At 37.3% G+C, this 20,276-nt stretch overlaps 2 protein-coding genes across 3 annotated transcripts in view; one reads left to right on the top strand and one right to left on the bottom strand.

Annotated features, from left to right (window-relative positions):
• The window catches only part of MRPL45 (mitochondrial ribosomal protein L45), a 27,448-nt gene extending 17,310 nt beyond the window's left edge, over nt 1-10,138 (top strand). For both annotated transcript variants that reach the window (XM_087947872.1, XM_026669810.2), the window contains exons 3-8: nt 3,424-3,541; nt 6,123-6,221; nt 6,860-6,908; nt 8,059-8,208; nt 8,292-8,465; nt 9,368-10,138. In XM_087947872.1, the coding sequence (XP_087803998.1) occupies nt 3,424-3,541; nt 6,123-6,221; nt 6,860-6,908; nt 8,059-8,208; nt 8,292-8,465; nt 9,368-9,412 (635 nt within the window). In that variant the 3' untranslated portion in view covers nt 9,413-10,138. The remainder of the gene's footprint in view (nt 1-3,423; nt 3,542-6,122; nt 6,222-6,859; nt 6,909-8,058; nt 8,209-8,291; nt 8,466-9,367) is intronic.
• Nucleotides 9,426-20,276, bottom strand: part of GPR179 (G protein-coupled receptor 179) — a 59,423-nt gene continuing 48,572 nt past the window's right edge. Inside the window, exon 12 of the mRNA XM_087947339.1 lies at nt 9,426-20,276. Within this exon, the coding sequence (XP_087803465.1) occupies nt 17,340-20,276 (2,937 nt within the window). The 3' untranslated portion in view covers nt 9,426-17,339.

The following is a 20,276-nucleotide window of genomic DNA, read 5'->3' as shown; positions in this document are numbered from 1 at the left end:
AGTAATTCCAGTCTCAAATGCTGTCATAACCGAATAACTACCTATACATATTAATTGGATGAGAGAGAGGGTGGAACCATGTAGCACTTTACAAAGTAGAAACATATGGAGTTAACCTAACCAGCACTGACTGAAACCAGTCACTGAGAAGGGAAGAGGATCACTGTAAAATGGTGCCACCATCCCTAGACCAGAAAGGTAGCTCACAAGGATACTACGGTCACCAATATCAAAAACCACTGAGAGATCAAGGAGCACAAGAACAGAGGCATCATTGTCATCCTGGTCCCATCATAGGTCATCTGGAAGTATGATTAAGGCTCTTGCCATACTAAATCCTGGCTCAAAATCTGACTAAAATGAGTCTTCATAATCCATTTCCTCTAGAGCAGCTGTCGGGCCGCGAGAAAATTTTGGTGATCTGCAGAGAAATGTCACCTCCAGAGCACCCCCCAAAGCAATTAATCCAGGCTGCACAGAAACACAAGGCTGCGCCGCCCACATGGCCCCCGGGAAGCCTCCCCGCCCACTCACTCCTTACCCAGCAAACTTGCCTGCTAAGTTGCTATTTTATCTTTTTTATCCCCGATCATCAGCTGTTCTGCTGTGCAGGGAGATTAGCTAGAAAGCAGGAAATTTCTTGCATTTCTTGCTTTCTGTCTAATCTTTAGAACCTTCCTTAGGACTGAAGGTTCTATTATTCAGGGCAGACTCACGGCAAGCAAATTTTATGTGACAGACTCAGGTAGCTGATGGCAGATAGATCACTCAATGATTCTGTAAGCAACTCAATCTGCCTGCCTGCTTTGCCTGATTTTGGGTAAAAGTTGCTCTTTTTTAATAAAAAGTTCAATATTTACATACATGGTGTGTTGTGAGTTAATTCTGTGACTTTGCTTGCTAGCAAATTTCATGAGTTTGCTTGCAAGCAAATTTTATGTGACAGAATGAGCTAGCTGATGGCAGATAGATAGATCTCTGAATGAATCTGTGATTCTGTGAGCAATTCAATCTGCCTGTCTGCCTGATTTTGGGTAAAAGTTGCTCTTTTTTTATAAAAAAAATTCAATATTTATAATATTTACATACAAGCCATGCCCAACCAGTCACATGACCACCAAGCCACACCCACAAATTAGGCCACGCCCACAGAACCGGTTAGTGGTCCCTGGGATTTAAAATAAGTTTGGTGGTCCCTGAGGTCCAAAATGTTGGCGACCCCTGCTAGAGTTCTCATTAACTGTGGACTGGCCACTATCTCTGACCAACCAATACCTGAAGAATATGGGTCCCTGCAGTATTGATGAGCCTAATGTCTTACTAACTTTCAGAAGGGCCCGTAAAGTTTTTGCTAATTTTATTGGTTGCATTTTGTACTTAATTGTTATTTTTTTCAGCTTTTAAAAATCTTCTTTTCAGATTTGTTTTTTATTGAAAACCACCAAGAGGCTTTAATGGATGGTGGAAAAATTAAAACAAATCAATAGATAGTCTTACTTTTTGGCACCATTTTTCTGCCATTCTGCACAAATACATTTATTCAGGACCTCTATTACCAACAGTGCCTGGTAATATTTTTTGCAAGATTCTTTTTGTATTTTTATCAAGTCACCCATTAATATTTCTGTAGTCACTGTAGTATAGTAGCTAAGATATTTGGCTTACATGATTCAGGCTTAAGCCATGGAATTTTGGTTATGAAAATTTGTGTTAACTTACCATGTTTCCACAAACACGACCTACTCTGAAAGTAAGTCCTAGTTTGATTTTTATATGTGCACCCAATATAAGCCCTATCCCCGAAATAAGCCCTAATTAAGGCCCCGCCCTCTCCAGGGTACATGGGGACAAATTAAACTAGGGTGGGGATGGGGGTGGTGGAGCTGCCTTACAACAGTTGCAGCTAGGCCTTGCGCACCTCGGCCCATTTCTTCTGCAGCCAGCAAGGCTTTCCTGATGGCCTTTCCTAAAGGCCTCTGTAGCTGATCACAGAGCTAGGGATCAATCTGGAGCTCTGTTATCAGCTGCAGAGGCCGTCAGGAGAGCCTTGCTGGCCGAAGAAGTTCCTGAAGGCCTCTGACAGTGAAAAGGAGGGTGGGGGTGACACAAGGGAGGTGAGTTAGTGGAGGACATACCCTGCCCTCCCCCCACCCACCCCCAAATAAAACCCGGTGCCTTTTTTGGTGGCAAAAAAAAAAAGACGGTCTTGTTTTCAGGGAACCTCAGTAGAAACTAGTCATATTTTTTCATCCTATCCTACGCTTATAATGTTATTATTTGAGGAATAAAATGGAAATACTCTATATGACTTACCATGCTTTCCTTGAGAAAAAACAAACTTAAATTTAACAAGTAACAAAACCATTCATGTTTTTACACTATATTTCTCAGATAGAATTTTAATTTGCAGAATGTAATAAAGTTGTTGCTGTATTTGCCTTTTTTTTTTTCAGACAGGTGATTATGTGTTGCAATAATTCTCACTTAACCATTAGTAATTGGAACCAGAATTTTCATCATTAAATAGTGTAGTTATAAAACATGACATCACAGGACCATCAGTCTCTGTTGCCATTGTTAAGTGAGGATTGCAGGTTATTAAGCAAGGATCTTATGTGACTGTGACTTGCCAGCTTCCAATAAGCAAAGTCAGTGTGGAAGTTGCAAATGCTTAGCAAGCTGGGGGGCGGGGGGGGAGTGAATGTGGCCAGTGTGAATGTGGCCAGGTGGGATAGAGTGTGCTGTGGCACAAGTGCTGTGGACAGGAGGAAGAAAGGATACTGCGGCACAAAGGCATGCATGCATTACAAGTGGGAGGTGCTGCAGATGTGCACACATTATGGAGTGTGAGATTCCCGAGTTCTCACATTCTATACTGGGCTTCTTGGGAGGAAAAGCAGTGGGCGTAACTTGCAACCTTTCCTGCCAGTTTGAATTTGCTTGTGGTAAATTGTCACTGAATGTTGCAAATGATGATAATGTGATTATGAGATGCTGTAACATCATGATTGCAAACTGGGTGCCAAGCGCCTAGAATTTCAAGGACAGGTCGTAAGTACTACTGGTACTTGCTCATCACCATTGCAACAACTATCACTGAACAAGTCGTTAACTATTTTATCAGTACTGACTGATAAAATAACATATTGTCCACATTGTCAGTATGAAGTTTTCCACAATAGCTATAGGTAACTGAAGCTGTAAATCACGGCCATTCAGCAATACACAATTTTTTTTATAACAGTAGGATGTCAATAAGATCAGGTTTTGTGGAAGAATTTTTAAATTCATTAACATGGGGGGGAGCCCAAGCAATAATATTTTACCTCAATTTTTTAAAAACATTAATATTTCACATTTGATTGGGAAGCATGTTTTAAAAATAATTGTTAGTTATGTTTTCTTCTTGTTTTGGCAATCCAGGGGGGATCTTTGACCCTTACATTCCTGCAGAAGGAGATGCCCGTATGTCAATGTTGTCAAAGGAAGGGCTGTTACAAAGGACAGAGAAATTGAGGCAGACTGCAAAATCTTACACGGCGTATGTATCTCTCTGTTTGTGGCATCCAGTCAGCCTATTGCATCTGTTCATCTAGAGCTAATATATAATTTCCTTTTAGAAGCTGCAGTTTGTGCCATGGTCTTGATCTTCTAAGCATTTCTGTAGGTCTTAAAGGATGATTTATTTCCTGTTGCATTTCCTAAAAACCCAGGCAGTAAATATTAACTTACAAGAGTACATTGTACATAATGTAGTCCTTTTTGGAATATGGTAATTTGAAAAAGCAGTTGAAAACTGAATATTACCCTATGTATAAAAACTTATTTACGGAAAATGAGTTTTAATGTTTCTGTCTACATGCTAGCATTCCCCAAGGAAGGGAATTATTTTATTTGATAAGTCATGTAAAAGATGAATTTCCCTCATTTGGAGTTCCAAATAGTGTTAATGTGCTTCAGAGTGTGTTATTTTTGGGAGTAAACAGTCAAACGATATACTGCAAGCTACTCCCACTGCAATTTAGCAGACCGAATCCCATCAGGCTCAAGGTTAACTCAGCCTTCCATCCTTCCGAGGTGGGTAAAATGAGGACCCAAAATTGTTGGAGGCAATAGGCTGACTCTGTAAACCGCTTTGAGAGGGCTGAAAAGCACTATAAAGTGGTATATAAGTCTAAGTGCTATTGCTATGTACTTAGTATGACTTTAGAAGGAGGGAAAAGAGGACCTTTTCTAATGCATGGATTGTTGAATCAAATAAAAAATCTTTTTAATATGTCCCCAATAAAATCAAGTGCTGTTGGTTCCTTGTAAAAGCCCCATGTTTTCACATCTTTCTTGTATCTCAATTGTATTTGCAAATGAAAATTCAGATGAAAAACTGATTTAAAAATATATACTGTAATCACTAAGTTATAAAATGGAAGAGGAACAAGTCAAAGAAATAATGATTGTATAGGCAAGAAACGTTGGTTATACTATAGAATTAGATAAATGGCAAAAATTTTGGGATAGGAATTACAAACTGACAATGGCTACTGCATATAAGGAACATCTTTATAAAATGTTTTATAGGTGGCATTTTATAGGTAGCAAAAAATGTCTGCCAAATGTTGGAAGTGTAATCGGACCCCAGGTACTTATTATCATATGTGGTGGACTTGTATGAAAGCAAGAAAATATTGGACGAAAATACATGATTGGAAAAGGTGATCAAGCAACAAATAGATCTGAAACCAGAAATATTTCTGTTGGGTATAATGCCGAAGGGCTATGATAAAGGGATATACCTAGTTTTGCATGTATTGACAGCAGTGTGTATTCTGTTTGCACAATATTGGAAAAATGAAAACACTCCATCAGATGAGGATGCAATTTAGAAAATATTGGACTGTGCAGAGATGGACAGAAAATAAAGAAAAAAGGAGATGCAGAATATTACTCAACATGGGATGAGATTTTATGAGTGGTTAGAGATAAGTAGAAATTAGGTAAAGAAAGATTATTGCTTTGTATGCACTAATCATAAAGATGGTTTATAATTATAAGTATGCTAATATAACCAACACTATTACAAATAAACTAACAAAGATAAATTTAATTAAAATTATTCTATTGCACCACTGCTATTGTTATAGTATATATGTTACTATTTCTTTTTTTCCTTGTTTTTTTCTCTGTGAATGATATGCCCTGGCAATACACTGTATTCAAAATATTTATGAATAAAAATATATATTAAAAATATATTTTTAATATGACAATGGTAATTTGTCTGCAAATTTATGAAAAAGGGGTCTGGAAATAAGTCCCATCTTTTCGTAGTGTTAGTTTTATTGTTGATATTTTCCCAGCATTTGGTATATTTTTTAATATCACATTATTGGGTTCAAACATTATGATTGATTAGTTCTCCATGAAGTGACGTAATCACTCAGAACTTTTGAAGCTGATGAGTTTTAACCTTTGGCTGTGAGTATACTCCCAAACATTCTTTCATGAATTCATGGTTCCCTTTCAGGCTTTGCTTTAAACAAAACAGTTTCATATTTAATATTTTTTTCCTGAGATTTGTGCAAATTTTTCATTTGCTGTTCAACCCATTTCCAAATAAAGATATGACTTAGGTTACTATGGAAATTTAGAATGGAATTGTTTCATTTCTGCTGTATCCTTACAAGGTAGACACACTTGAGATTAATTGGCCTTTAGTTTGCTGCATTAATCTACAGCCAGGATGAATGCAGCATACTGAAGTATAAAAAGATGTGAACTAGCCAACAGTATTTTAACCTAGATAAGTATGTGGTCCTATAATGAAAGATACTATTGTCTTTTATAAATAGTGGGTTTGATTGATGACTTCAGAACTTGGTGTTTGGGCTTTTTTCTCAGAATCCCCCATCAAGATATAGACTAGGTATGATTTGTTGGTCATTACTCTCCCATAGATTGATCAGAGTAAAAATTATAATCAATATGAATATGTCTTTAGCTGTGCAGAAACAGCATTTTCCTGTTTTGTGATTATGTAAGTCCTGTGTCTGATGAACTTCATCTTAAGGATTCTTTTTTCTTGAACTGTGGTTGTTTACTCTCTTCTTGTCCTTTTTTCTTGACAGAATCCGAAAAATAAGGGAGAGTGATCCTGACTTCCGCATCAAAACCTTTGGAGAAAAAGCCCAAGAAATCTTTATTGAGGCACACAATAATCTGGCCAAGTAAGACTTCTTGGGATGTGTTTCAATTGTAGGCACCAGTCTTCCCTCTCTTCCCACAAATTGTGCATTAGTTTGATAGCAGTTAACATCTTTTAGTTCATTTATCTTACTTAGAGAAACTTCAAAAATTATCTTTAGGATTTTTTTAAAATGGAAAACGAAGTAGCCTGTTGCTTTGTGATGGATACATTATAGAAACTGGTTCAAATACCTGGAAGTAATATCACCAATTGATAGCTGTTAAAATCTGTATTCAGATAAAGAGCGGGTGTAGGGGTAGGAGCTGGTTCATTCATCAGACATTCCAAGTGTCTTCATGCATTCTGACACCCTTTTATTAGCTGTGTTGATATTATCTATTGTATGTTTCTATACAGTACTTTTGTCTTGATTCACAGAGGGTTTTTTTCTTTCTAGTCTTGCATAGTACATTGTAACTTGAACTTTGTTAGCAGTGGTTTTTCTTCAGGATTATTCCTGAATAATAATAGGATTATTCTCTATACATATTAGAAGTTGTCAAGAATTCTGCATGCATATGTATGTCCACGCTTATGTGTTTCAAACTGAATGGTATTTTCATTAAATTGATATTTAGAAGCAACTTGGTCATGTATTATTTTTCTAAATTTCTACAGTTTTAATGAGGAGAAACTTCACACTCTAGTGACTGAACACTGTTACCCGGTAAGAATCTGATGAGATCAGCAAGTATTTGCTTAAAAGACTTTTAAGAAAATCTGTCATGGCACTTTCCTGTAACAGATACTTGCACTCCTATCCTATGGTATTCCTGCATTGTCAGTCTGCCACGCTGGGCAGAGTTAATCATCATTGGTGGGCTCTTTCATTTCAAGCCCCAAAGGTGCTTTGTTAGTTTGACATCCTTGTATGCGCTTAAAATTGAAGTACGGAGCAAACATACTTTTTATTTTTTTAAAAATCGAAGAGAGAATAGGAAGTAATGCACAGTGTTTGCTAGCACCTACATGGATTCTAAAAGTCATTACAGGAGGAGGAGGGTTGGAGAAAATTGCCTATGGCCTCAGCATGGTTTATAACAGCCTGAGCCCAGAAGGCTGCTTCTCTTTTTTTGTTTCATTTCTAATGTGTGCAGTTATCATGGTGTAGACTTCATCTTTGGAATCATTATATTGGGTTTCACTGATGATGCTATATGGAAAAAGTTCTGAATGCAAATAAACTAGTCTATTTTGTCTAAGCCAGAGGTCCCCAACCTTTGCCGCTGGGCAGCCCAGCCGGGTAGTGGGAGAGCAGCATGTGAGTGGTGGCCCAATGCATATGCACATGTAGCTCGACTATTAAGTCAAGCTGTGTATGTGAGTTGAGCTGCACATGCAAGTTGAGCTGCACGCACATGCATGTTGGCCTGCTGCTCATGTGGCCCAGTGCGAATAGACCACAGCCCAGTAGCAGGCTGGCCTGGGGGTTTGGGGACCCCTGATCTAAACGGTACTATGAGTTTCAGTTGCCCACAGCATGACTTTGCATTTTATGCCCATTTCCTTTTTCTCAGTCTGGTCTTGCTTATTTGCCTCTTTTTTTCTTCAATTGTTTTTGTGCCTTTTTCTATTTTCTTTCAGGACTGGAAAATATTTTATACCAAATCAGTAAATTCCGGTTTCTGAGTTGTTAATGATAGGGATTTGGGTGTTGATTTTTTTTTTAATTTGTTTTGGTCACTTCCATTTTTATCCTCTAATTTTTTTCTAAAAAAAATTCTTGTAGCTATTCATAAGTATTTTAATCCTCGTGCAGTAGTATGCTTAACCTTCATTTGAACATGCTGAAATTTTAGACATGTTGAATTTGCTAGGAAATGGTACAAGGAAATGAATGCAAGACCATTCGGTGGAGTTTTCTAGAGTCATTGGAGCCCCCTAGAGTGGTCCATGTGCGATGCCCAACTCTGCTGAACGAGGACCTTCTGTATGGGCAAGTGACAGTTCGAATTCACATTCGGCAGGTATGTGATTCCAACCATTGTTACCCTGGAGGTATCAGAATTAATAGCTCAGGGTTGGATTATTGATTTTTTTTTCCTGGCAGATTTTAGCTATCTATGATCAGTTTGGGAGGCTGATGTATGGAAGCGAACAGACACCAAAGGATGTACTAGAATATGTTGTGTTTGAGAGACACCTGCTACACAGAACTGGCCAGTGGAGGTTACATGACAAGATTGTTCCATCATGGGCTCCTCCAAAAGATCCCCTAATCAAGGTATATGTTTAGGTTATGATGTGACATTTATTTGTAAAGGTGTCTTAATTTTTTTGATGCATAAACCTTAAAAGCCAGAGAATGTTACCGTTTTGGCTACTTTATCTTATAAAGGATAAAGTAGCTTGATTCATATATCCTACTAAATCATAATGTGATTTATTTGATTTTGAAATAACGTGTTGTATGAAATGAGCCACTGTCAATTAATTATCCGTGGTTTATTGAATAAACAACAAGTGTAAAAATGGTTCAGTTTAAAGTAAGTATGCTTTTAGCTGATGGTAATATTCTCAACACCTACATGCATTATTACAAGCCCATTACAGGACTTCTGCCAATTTCATGCTTTCTGCTGGCATTGAATTATAGATTCTTGCATTCTCATCTAGCATAACCAGTGGACACTGGCAGGAGCATGAGGAGTTGTAATTTAAAACTTTGGAGGAAATTACTATAGAGAGTCAGGGATGTGTGCTTGAGTTCACACTGTGCAATTGTTTCTCTATTCATATAATCCTTAGTCAAGTCATAATCTTAAAACCTTGGTTTCCTGTTTAAATAATGTCAAAAGTAATTAATAAAATCTTGACTAAAGAAGCACAGTCATTGAGAATGAACTATTTTAAAAATGATAGGCTCAGCTGGGATTGCACATCATCATTCCAATTCCAAAGCAAGCAAATTGCATTATATCTATCCAACCAATGTGTTCCAACTTTCACAGTTTTTTCCATAGTTTTGAGGCCTAGTCCTTCTATATTTTCTTAAATTAGCTTTTTAAAATAGATACTTATGCAATGAGAAGTCAGTGCACTTCCTTCATATTTCATACTTCATAGATTTTGACAATTGGGGCATTGATTTTCTGTTTTCTTTTTCCACAACCTTACACTTTCCAGACTGTTATGATCCCAGGACCAACCCTGACACCTTCGGAAGCATAAGGAAGAATCATCAAGAGGCACCAGATCCACTGATTTAATGCAACAAATAATAAGACCAAAAAAATGAAACAGGAAGAAGAATTGGATATGTTGGGCAATTTCTTACATGTTTTGCCTCTCGTTAAATTATGAGGTATATATCAAGCTGTATAATCCCTATATTATTCCATTTTTCAGTCTTCCTTGCTAGAATAATTGATGTACATACTTTGCAATATTGGTTGTATATTGTTACTTTTTGATCAATAAAGTAATAGATTTCAAGATATAAAACCTAATCAACTTTGATTTTACAATCAACTGAAATACCAACAGGGCCAGGAGCTTTCTCTGATTTCATAGATGTAATGGTAGTGACAGTTTCTTGAATTAAAAAGATATGGTCCTGATGTAACTGGTAATCTCATGTTTTATTTTTTTAATAATCTATATCTTTTGTAGATGATTTAGAAACTATGATTTAGAATAAAGTTTTAAAATATTTTTAATAGGTTTGAAGATCCTGTATAAATTATGGGAGGGCAAAGTATTAAAAATTCTTTTTTTGGAAATAACATTTATTAAATTTGTGTTTAGCAGGTATCAAAATTCTGTATCACTCAGCAGATGGAGGGGAGACAGACAGAATTCAATTCTTAAAAAGAGAAAATAAAAAAGAAATAAAACTTAAGCTAATAGTTGCTTCTTTTTATAAGAAAGATGTGCAATAAATTAACCCGGGGAGAATATTTTGGCAGTGTCTTGTCTTTAGTTTGAAACCAAAGATTGGCATAACAGATGTTATTACTAAGAAAAGAACCCACCATCTCCAATTACAGTTGCATAATAAAATCTTTATAATAGTGCATTGTACAGTTTCCTATAGGTAGTTACTTATTGGATATTAACATCATTCTTATCCAAATTAGGGAGGGGGGGGAATGTGCTATGATGCTTTTTGCTAGAATCTAATGGGAATCTGCAGAGCCGATAACCTATATGAAAATAAAAGTGAGATCCTTGCAACTTGTTATTTCCTTCCCATTTATAATTGAAACTTGGGGACATCAAATGAAAGGAAGGAACTACAGGTAGCCCTTGTTTAATTATTTATTTATAATAGTTGCAGGATACCAGAGTCTTGTAAGATCTTCGCAGCTGGCTTCTGACAAGTAAAGTCAAAGTGGGGGAAATCAAATTCACTTAAGTCAAGTTCACTTAGCTGTAGAGGTTCACTTAATAACCATGGCAAAAAGAAAGATTGTAAGATTGGGTGCACCTCACTTAAAATTGCCTTATTTAGCAACAGAAATTCTGGTCCAGGTGTGCTTGTAAATGTAACTTAATTTTATTTGTTTATTTAATATATGGCATTGGTACATTAACCAGGAGACTGCAATGCTAATGCAGAGTAGTAGTTTGGCTACCTGTTTACCAGCTGTTAAGGTACACGTGTGGCTTTCCAAGATCTGTTAGCTTTGCATCAGAAAGAAAGATGACCAGCTTTTCCTGCAGTATCATCCAAAGCCTTCTCCCTCCATTGAAGCTGCCTCTCAAATGGGCATTTCACCTGGGAAAGTTCAGTGTCAGCAGGATTCTAACTGCCACATGAAGCCCCGGCTCCCACCTTCCCACCGAAATGGCATCTATTTATCTACTTGCACAGAACATGCTTTCAACCTGCTAGGTGGGCAGAAAGTGAAGTAAGTGATGGGAGTTCACCCTGCCACATAGTGTCAGAGCTCAAACCACTGCAGCAGAAACTATCTCCAGCATCATTAAACTATTAAGCCATTACACCACCTATCTCTTGATGATAAAATGTGAATGAAATTGCTTGCAAGCTTATAAATATTTCAACTGACATATTCATAAGGAAGCTAATTCATGGTAGATTTGCACTTATTCCTTTCTCTGTATGAAAAAAGTTCTTAATCATAGGCTATGATCAGTTTGGAAAGCCTCTCCCTGCAGGGTGGGTAGATTTATATACAGTACATTAAGGTATAAACTTGATTGAATTAATAGTAGGCAGCATATAGTGTAAACTATTCAGATACAAAAGAGGAAAGAATCTGATAAGAGCATGATTTGTGATTGTTCAAGCCCACACTGAAGCCATTTCATGATCATGCCCACAACATGCTTTCCAAATGAGTGTATCAGATATGTTCAAAATATAATCCGAGGCCTACAGTTGTTTTCACAGAAAAAAACAGAACCCAGCAATATCAAAGTCAGCATTATAAAAATTTTCCCAACCTTATTAAAAGTCAAACGAAATTTACTTTCTCTTAATATATATATAGATATTTATTACTGTATTTACATGGTTACAGAGGGAGATAACTGTTTGATATTTAATACAGTACAGGGACAAAGTGTCCTAACATTTGACACACTACATTACAGTACTATATTAGTAGCACTGTCTAAAAGTACATCAGACAACTCAGAGGAAGTGAAGGTTCAAAAGGGAAATTTGGAATCTTAGGTTATTATAAAGCAGTCAAAGCCATGTGTTGGCTGTTTGTGGAGGAAGGTCTCTGAGCAATGAAGCTACAGCTCAAAAGCAGTTTCCACAAATCCTTTAACTCCGTGACAGTTCGTAATAATGGATCTGGGTCTGTAACGTTGATAAGGCTGGTCTTCATAGCTTCCTAATCTTTCCATTATGAATGTTATCTGTTGTTACTTTGGGTTCACATCTTCTAATCAAGAGGAACGTAGAAGTTAATTCAGAAAATCAAGCACACCAATTCAAGTACACTGCTAACTCATGTACCTGCAATCTCAACGGTTGAGGGATAGCCCTTTCTGGGCCTGAACTATAAACATTTTACCACATAAATACAATCAAAATAAAAGAGATATATTTACATTGCTTTATAGCTTAGCCTTAAGAACATCTGTATAATCTTAGTATGCATAATCTTAATATGCCATTGCATGTATTAAAAGGAATACAGGACATTTTTGAAAAACAAACGGGTTTCCCTAGCCTTGTTTATTTTGGCATTTGCTGAAAGCTACTTGATGATTGTTTCAATTCACTACCATTTATACTATTCCTCCCCCCCACCTCCGGGAAGAGTTATTATTCCTCTATTTTTTTATATTATAATGAAGAACTATGTTTTCAAATATTTTGTAATGTATATTTCCTGCCCTTTCTGTTATTATTGTTGCTTTAGCTTTCCAAAAATACCAGGTTTCTGAATGCCGTTTGCAACAATACCAAATAAAATATTGTGTAATGTATATTTTCTGCCCTTAGGGAAAGGGGGAAATTGTGTTTGTTTTTTCAAAAATACCAATTTCCAATATTGTTTGCAACAATGCCAAAGAAACATTCTCAAGAATGTTTGTGGTTGAAAAACATAGGTATCAATCAAAGACATTGGTTGGATGACATCATTAAAAAGCTTTATAGAAAAAGAATGTTTAGGCAGGAGATATCAACATAAACAAAACTCTCAGAAGGTGGAAATATCAGTCTCTTTAACTAAATTACTCCCACGAGATCACGGGACAAAAGCAGTATGCATAGGATTTATACACAAGATTAGGCTATAATATATTTAGGGTTACTGTAATCTATACACTGGATTAATGAATAAATCATAGTTTATTTTAGAATAGGAAACCACAATTTGAAACTATTTCTGATATGCCTATTCCAGTCCTTGATTTATGACCACAACAAGTACTGGAAAATTTGTCATTAATGTGATTAAGTGAGGTACCACATGACCAAACCCAATTTTCCAACCTTTTTTTTCTCTATTGTTAAGCATCACATGACTGTGACTTCTGACTTTCCCTGCCAACTTCCCTTGCTTGTCAGAAGCCAGTTAGAAAGATCACATATGGCAATCGCACAACTATGGGACACTGGCTGGCTGTTGTAAATATGCAATATTTGCCAACTTCCCTACTGACTGCCCGAATAACAATCACCTGGCCATGGGGATGCTGAAGCAATGGCAAGTGCAAGGACCAGTCATAAGTTATTTTTTTTCCGTGTTGTGACTTTGAATGGTTGCTCAACAAACGATAGATGGAGGAGTTCCAGTACAAATGTATCTTACTAATTTATTTCTGATTTGTTTCATGCCATGTCCAAGTATCTGATAAAATCCACAGAGACATAGGGCAAGGACAGGTTTTTTTTTTTTAAAAAGAAACAAACCAATATCTCCTCCGCTGTACCTCATTCCTTAGATTTTTAGTTTCTGGCTTTTTCAATAAGATATAAACTGAATTTATATGTGAATATAATTGGGAAAGGGACAAATAGACAAATTGGCAAACCCAAAGAAGAATGAGATAATCTAGGGATGGTTTATTTCAGAAAAGGGGACGGGGGCAGGGAATGTTTTCAACTCATTCAATAAATTATATTAAAATCAATTCTCAAATATTAATCATACCAATAATAGATTATTAAAAGCAGTATAACACTTCCTGTAGTTAAAAAAAGCCTGTCTAGTATAGAAGTTATAGAATTTTTAGAATAATTATTAAAACACATTTCTCTTTATAGCTGGAAAAACTGATGGTAAAGATGGTTCATGAAACAATTTAATGCAACAAGGCAGGTAGAACCCAAAACATTTGCGTGTATTATGTGGCTCTTATTAAAATCTGTATAAGGTTTCATTAAGAAACCAAACTTAGCCAAAAGTCAGGATGGTGTTATGCAGATGGACTAGGCTTTCTCTCAATGGTTCTGTTAAATATTAAGGAATATATACAGAGTTATGATTCGTTTAACCACAAACTGTTACATAAACAACAATAACTTGGGTTGCTGATCACATTAAGCCAGAAGCTAAGACTTTCAAATCACAATGGCTGGATTTGCAGGAAGCAAATGACATTTTCCTATGCAAATGTGATAGAATCCTGCCACAGAAAAAAAACACCAGCTCATTATAATCCTTATAAAAAGACAACAATTATCATTATTATTTATCATTTGTTGCACATCTGTAATATGCAGCTGTAGTGAAGCACCAAGTGAGTTCTAAGTTCATGTAGAGAGTATCAATTAAGGCATAGCAGCCTCCCGTAGTTGGTGACATAGCACTTAATTATGCTGTGGTCAGTCCTTGGCTTCTTAATTTGGGTTTGAAAGATACTTATTTGAGTTCCTGAAAGTTGTAGTTTGTTTAACTAGTACACCAGTGTTTTTCAACGTTAGCAACTTTAAAATGTATGAACTTCAACTACCAGAATTCCACAAGCAGCACATCTTAAAAGTTTCCAAGGTTAAAAAAACATTGCTATATAGATCAATGTTTCTCAACCTCAGCAACTTGAAGTCCACTGTAATGGATATGAGAATTGTTGAAGTAATTCCCCATTAGGAGAATGAGCGCATACAGGGAGACGTATTTGTGAGTAGTATTTGAATAATACACACACAGCACACAGATACGCTGTACAGTAAATGTTGGTTTTTTTACTTTCAATAAAGGTTTAAGCAAAGTTCAAAATAAGCAGTCCAAAGTCATTCACAGGTAAAATCAATCAGTTTTCATCCAGGAATAATCCAATAGCGAAGTCCAGTATCATAAACAGTTCAGTATCAGACTTACATCAAATCCAGGAATAGCAGTCAATTAGGAAAAACGGCAATACTCTCCAACAGAAGGAAAACAGAGACTCACACTCTCTTCTGAGGCTAAGACTAAGACAACCCAGGTTTCTGGCTCCATCTTAGGGCCGTTTGAGAAAACACACCCAATTACACTTTTATGATTCTCTTAAAGAGACAGTATTAAAATGTTTATTCTGGTTTACATATTGTCCAACCCAAATTATCTATTAGGTGACTTACATTCCTAACAAGAATAATCTTGAGACACAGGAAGAAGAGCTGGAGTCTAGATAACGATCTGATAAAATTTGAGTCTAAATCAGAAATGTAGTTATAAAAGATTTTGGTTTCCTGGTCTGGACTACTTTGCAGGGCTTGACAAACCTCTTAAATTGCTGATAATGTGAAGCATATGTATAGACCAGGGGTGTCAAATTCGCGGCCTGTGGGCTGGATACATCATGTTCTGGCCCCAGTTTAGCGAAGGGGAAAAAGTCCCAATATGTCACGTGATGCCACAGTGATGATGCGAGTTTGACACCCCTGGTATAGACATATACATATACTTGAATCAATGACCTGATTTCAGATTAGGGTAGCTTCCTAAGCAATATCCAGCATGAACTGAATTAGCATTATAAAATATACTCCTGGATATTTTTTCAGTCTTCAGAATTTCATAGCAGGCATGCCAACCTGGAAAGCATTTTCTCCAGAAGTAAAAATAATAACAGCCACTATTTAAGCCTGACATCTACTGTCTACCATGCAAGGTTTTTGACAACATTATGAAAGTAGTTTCTCAGAATAGAGGTTTTTGAGGGGTTACAATTTTGAAGTCTAGCCCTAGGGCTCCTTCCTGATCTCCAATGCAAATACTATACAAATGAAACTCTGCTTGGGCCATCAGTTAAGGGCCATAGCGAGCTTGAATTCAGACTTCAGCCAACAACAAAACCTCTGCAGGCTTTCTTTTGTGCCTCCAGGCTACTTGAGTTTTCTTTAATTTCCTGTGTAAATAAACTGGAAGCTTATATGCATCAAAGTACTAGCCTCTTTCTTTTAAAAAAAGGAAGTTTACAAGAAAGCTGAAGTTTTATAAAAACAATTTACAAGAATGTCTTTCAAGCCCATATAACATCCATACTTTTAGAAAATAATTTGATTGGTTGCAATGCAGTAGGCATACTCATTTAGCCATGGCAAATAAACTGGAGAGCAACGCTAGTACTGTTATCACTAGTTTGCCCCCTCCCTAGCCCTTTCCCCGTTTTGTTATTTTAACTTCCTGCTATAGCAGCTACTTTATGAACCAGCAACCATATCCTGGATTGTATAGATAACATGACGTCAATATTCCAGTGTGCCCATTACTACAATAAGGTTGATTTTACATAAAGTGGAAAACCTGTGGTACACGGATCATGTTACATTTATTCTAAATTAGTTACTTTACTGTAGCTTCCTTGACCGATTTAAGGTGCTGGTTTTAGCTTTTACAGCTTTAACATCTTAAACGAAGAATAGACTGAATAGGGCTGAGAGATCTGCAGTGGAAGCTCTGATCTCTGTCGTAAAGGTGAACAAGTTTAAGCCTTACCCAACTGCAGACAGCTTTTTTCAGCGATAGGTCCATGCCTTTGGAACTTACTTCCTAGGCAGTTTCCAGGTATGACATCATCACTGTTTAAAAACTCCCTCAGTGTAACTGTATTTCCATATTTTATTAAACTTGTAAAACCACCCTGTAAAGCCAGCATACCTTAGAGGGGTTAGTGAAAAGTCTTTTACCAATAGGTAATATTTTATAACACAAACCAAAAAAATAACTCTCCTTGATTATGCTTATTCCCATTATCCATCGATGTATGCCATAACTACTGCTATATGCAAATGTCCTTGTCAAATAATCCCCAATTCAACCTTGTTTAAAGCCTGTTTTCAGTGGATGCTTTTCACTGTGAATAGAATTGTAACTCAGATTTACAAATATTTCATGTAGATGGTTTGCAGTGGCTGAAAGAATACACAAAGGGATCTGTGTATTATACGTCTGTATACAAAAACAAAATGCAAGTTCACAGGTAATTTTCACTATTCTGCAACTAGAGGCAGAATTGTACAACTTGGGGGGGCGGGTAACAGTAGTCATCCTGTCTGACCAGAGCTTCATTATTCAAATTTACAATATTATTTTCCTCAACAATATATAATGAGCATTATTACCACAACTAGTAGATGTCTTTTGTTTATTTTTTAATCTCAAAGGTAGGTATATTTTAAACCATTTTGCATCCAAGAAAAATGCATCAAAGCATCAAACAGATTCTTAGTTTTGCACATTCAATTGTAATCCCAAGGACAGATATTTGATGTGATTTTGCTAGGATCTTCTGCTTCCTGAGCCTCTGGTTTCTGCTCTGTTTTGCTTTGGGCTACTACAGCAGGCAGGGTCTTGACTTCTGTCTCTCCTAAGCAGGCTCCTGAGCCTTTTTCATTTTTTGCAGAGTCTGTTCTGGTCAGTGTAGAATCTTTCTCTGCTTCCAAAGAGAAGGTGTTGTCTATGAAAATGTCCTCTCTGCTTTCTGATGAAAGGATCTTATTTGTACCTTCTGACTGTGCCCTTTGAACACTGTGGCCCAAAGGCATGTGCCCAGTCAAACACTGCTGCACGCTCTGGGTTATTTCACCAGTATTTGCTGGTATCTCCGTTTCTGCTTCCCATTGACAAATCTCTCTCTTACTGAATGTCTCTGACTGCTTGACTTCTTGAAGGGAGGTCTCCATATTTTCTGTACTATCCAAAGTCTTTGAAGAAATGCTGGTTACCATGATATCTGCAGCATTTAAATCAGACTGTAGAGAATTGTTACTTTCCTCCAGAGATTCTGCTGTTTCAGCAGAGCTTCTTGAATCGGTTTTCACATTCTCTTTAGAAGCCTTCCTTGAGGCCCCCTTCTCCAGTGGAACTTCAACAACTTCCCAGGGACATACTTCAGCTTTCAAAGTAGCTCCAGCTTCCTGCATTTCCCAAAATTCTGTTTTTAGGCTTTTGGTATTGTCAGGTTTGATGGACAGGTCTAAACTTTTACTGCTGGGTGTTAATGAGAGTATGTCAATATTTTTCTGGGAAGAAATTAAAGCTTGCTGGCTATGTGACTTGAATACTTTAGCTGACATATTTACCCAGACTTTGTTTAAGCTTGGGCTGGTCAGCGTTTTGCATTTTGAAACTCCACTGATATCCTGTCTTACTATTGTGTTACTATTAGATGTAGGTGCTGTTTCCAGGAGGCATACCTGAGTCTTGCCACTAGATTCCTCTTCCTCAACTTCCCAAGGACATATTTCTGCTCTTTCAGCATTCTCTGATTTCGTTGAACCATCTTTGGGCAATGTTGGGCTTTGGTTGCTTATTTGTGCCACGCTTTCCCAAGGACAAATAGATTCTCGTGGGCTGCTTACTTCCTCTTGTCTCTTTTTCTGCCTTATTAAAGGTTTTGTATCTGCTTTATCATTGGAAATCTGGACTGACTCCTTTTTAAAGGTACTTTCATCTGGTGGTCCTTCAATCTTAGCATCTGTCTGAAGCTCCTGGAAATCCCACGGACAAATCTCTGCCTTTACACTCTCAACACTTCCAGTACTTTTAGAACTAGCTTGCAATGGATGTGGGCATTGGCTGTTCTTTGTAGTTCGTTCATCAGTGATCATACTTCCTGAGGGAAAAATAGATCCTTGACTACTTCTCGGTGTCTTTGTTTTTTTTAATGCTACTTCTCTCCAAGTTTTATTGGAGCTTGGACTTTTAAGTGCATTGCCTTCCTTCTCTTTGCAAAGCACAGCTGAGACTTGCTTTTTTCTTTTTAATGAGCATATGGCTTCAGTCCATGGAGATATTTTCACCTCTTCTGAGGTTTCCCATGGACAAACATCTATCCTTAGACTTGTAATACTATCAGCTTTTTTTAAGCCGCTACTGTATGGAGCCAAACTTGGGTCGCCAGATCTTGGCGAAAGTTGCTGAAGCTCCCTGCTGTCCCATGGACAGACATCTTCCTGTAAATTGCTCAGATTTGCAGTTGCTTTGGACAAACTCACTGGAGAAGTACTTTTGCAGCCCTCATCTGCTTTGGAAGCATTCTCTTTGGTTACTTCCCAAGGACAGACATCTACCTTTAAGTTTTCTGTGTTATTAAAGTTCTTTGAAGGGATTTTGGAAGGTATGCTGCGATCAACACTGTCCCATGGGCAGACAGTTTCCTGAAGACTGCTTACCTTTTCTAAGATTTTATGAGAACTTGTTTCTTTCTGAAAAATAATCTTAGGACTATCCACAATTTCCCAAGGACATACTTCTGCCAGTAAGTTCTCTGCACTGCCAGATCTGGGGGAGCTTAGGCCTTTAACATTTGACTCAGATGACAATTCATCAGTATTCAGGATTTCACAAAGATTACTTGTCTCTTGTGAGCCAGGTGCCTTTTCGGGAGACTTAGATCCAATGGCTACTGTCTTTTTGGTTGCTCTTTCTGTATCCTGATTGGAAGGACCCAACATCTCCCAGGGGGAGATTTCTGCTTTGTTAGCAGTTTCAATGCCTTCAGCTTCCCAAGGGCAAACTGTTGTCTTTTGGTTTTGCAGGCTTTCTGAATTCTCTGAGATTAGTTTAGCAAGATTGATGGTCTTGGATGTATACTTGATCAATACATCTTCACTAACTATGCTCTCCCCTGGACAAATAGATTCCTTCTTCTGATTGTTCCCTTTCCCAACTGCTTCTTCTCTAGTTCCTTTTTTCTCCTCAATGAAAACAGCAGTTACATTCCCTTTAAGTTCTCTTTCTGATGTTGAGGGATCATTATTTTCCCAGGGACTTACTTCTATTTTGAGTTTTGCTCCACTGATTTCCCAGGGACAAATTTCAGCCTTCTTATCTGTTTTTGAAACCAATGGCAAGAGATCAGAAGTTTTATTCTCTTTGTTTTGATCTTCTGGTCTCTCTCTGGGATACATAGATCCCCACTGGCTCTTGGTCTTTTCCAATCTGATAGCAGAGATCTCTTTAGCATCTTTGAAAGCTGTTGCTGGTAAATTGCTCACTGTATCTTCAATATCTTGATTCATCTCCCAAGGGCATAACTCAAGATTTCTGTTTAAATTATTTTTCTGTGAGCTACGAGGAGCTTCTTCTTCCTCATCCCAAGGGCAGATAGTTGCTTGTTTGCTGATTGGCTTTGCCCTGCTATCTCCAGGACTCCTAGAGCAGGGATCCCCAAC

The sequence above is a fragment of the Notechis scutatus genome, chromosome Z (assembly GCF_049901735.1).
Source record: "Notechis scutatus isolate UNSWTSFEM ecotype Mainland chromosome Z, rNotScu1.2, whole genome shotgun sequence".
NCBI classification, from domain to species: domain Eukaryota; kingdom Metazoa; phylum Chordata; class Lepidosauria; order Squamata; family Elapidae; genus Notechis; species Notechis scutatus.
The sequence above is the reverse complement of the archived record's forward strand: the minus strand, read 5'-3'. Positions and strand labels throughout refer to the sequence as shown.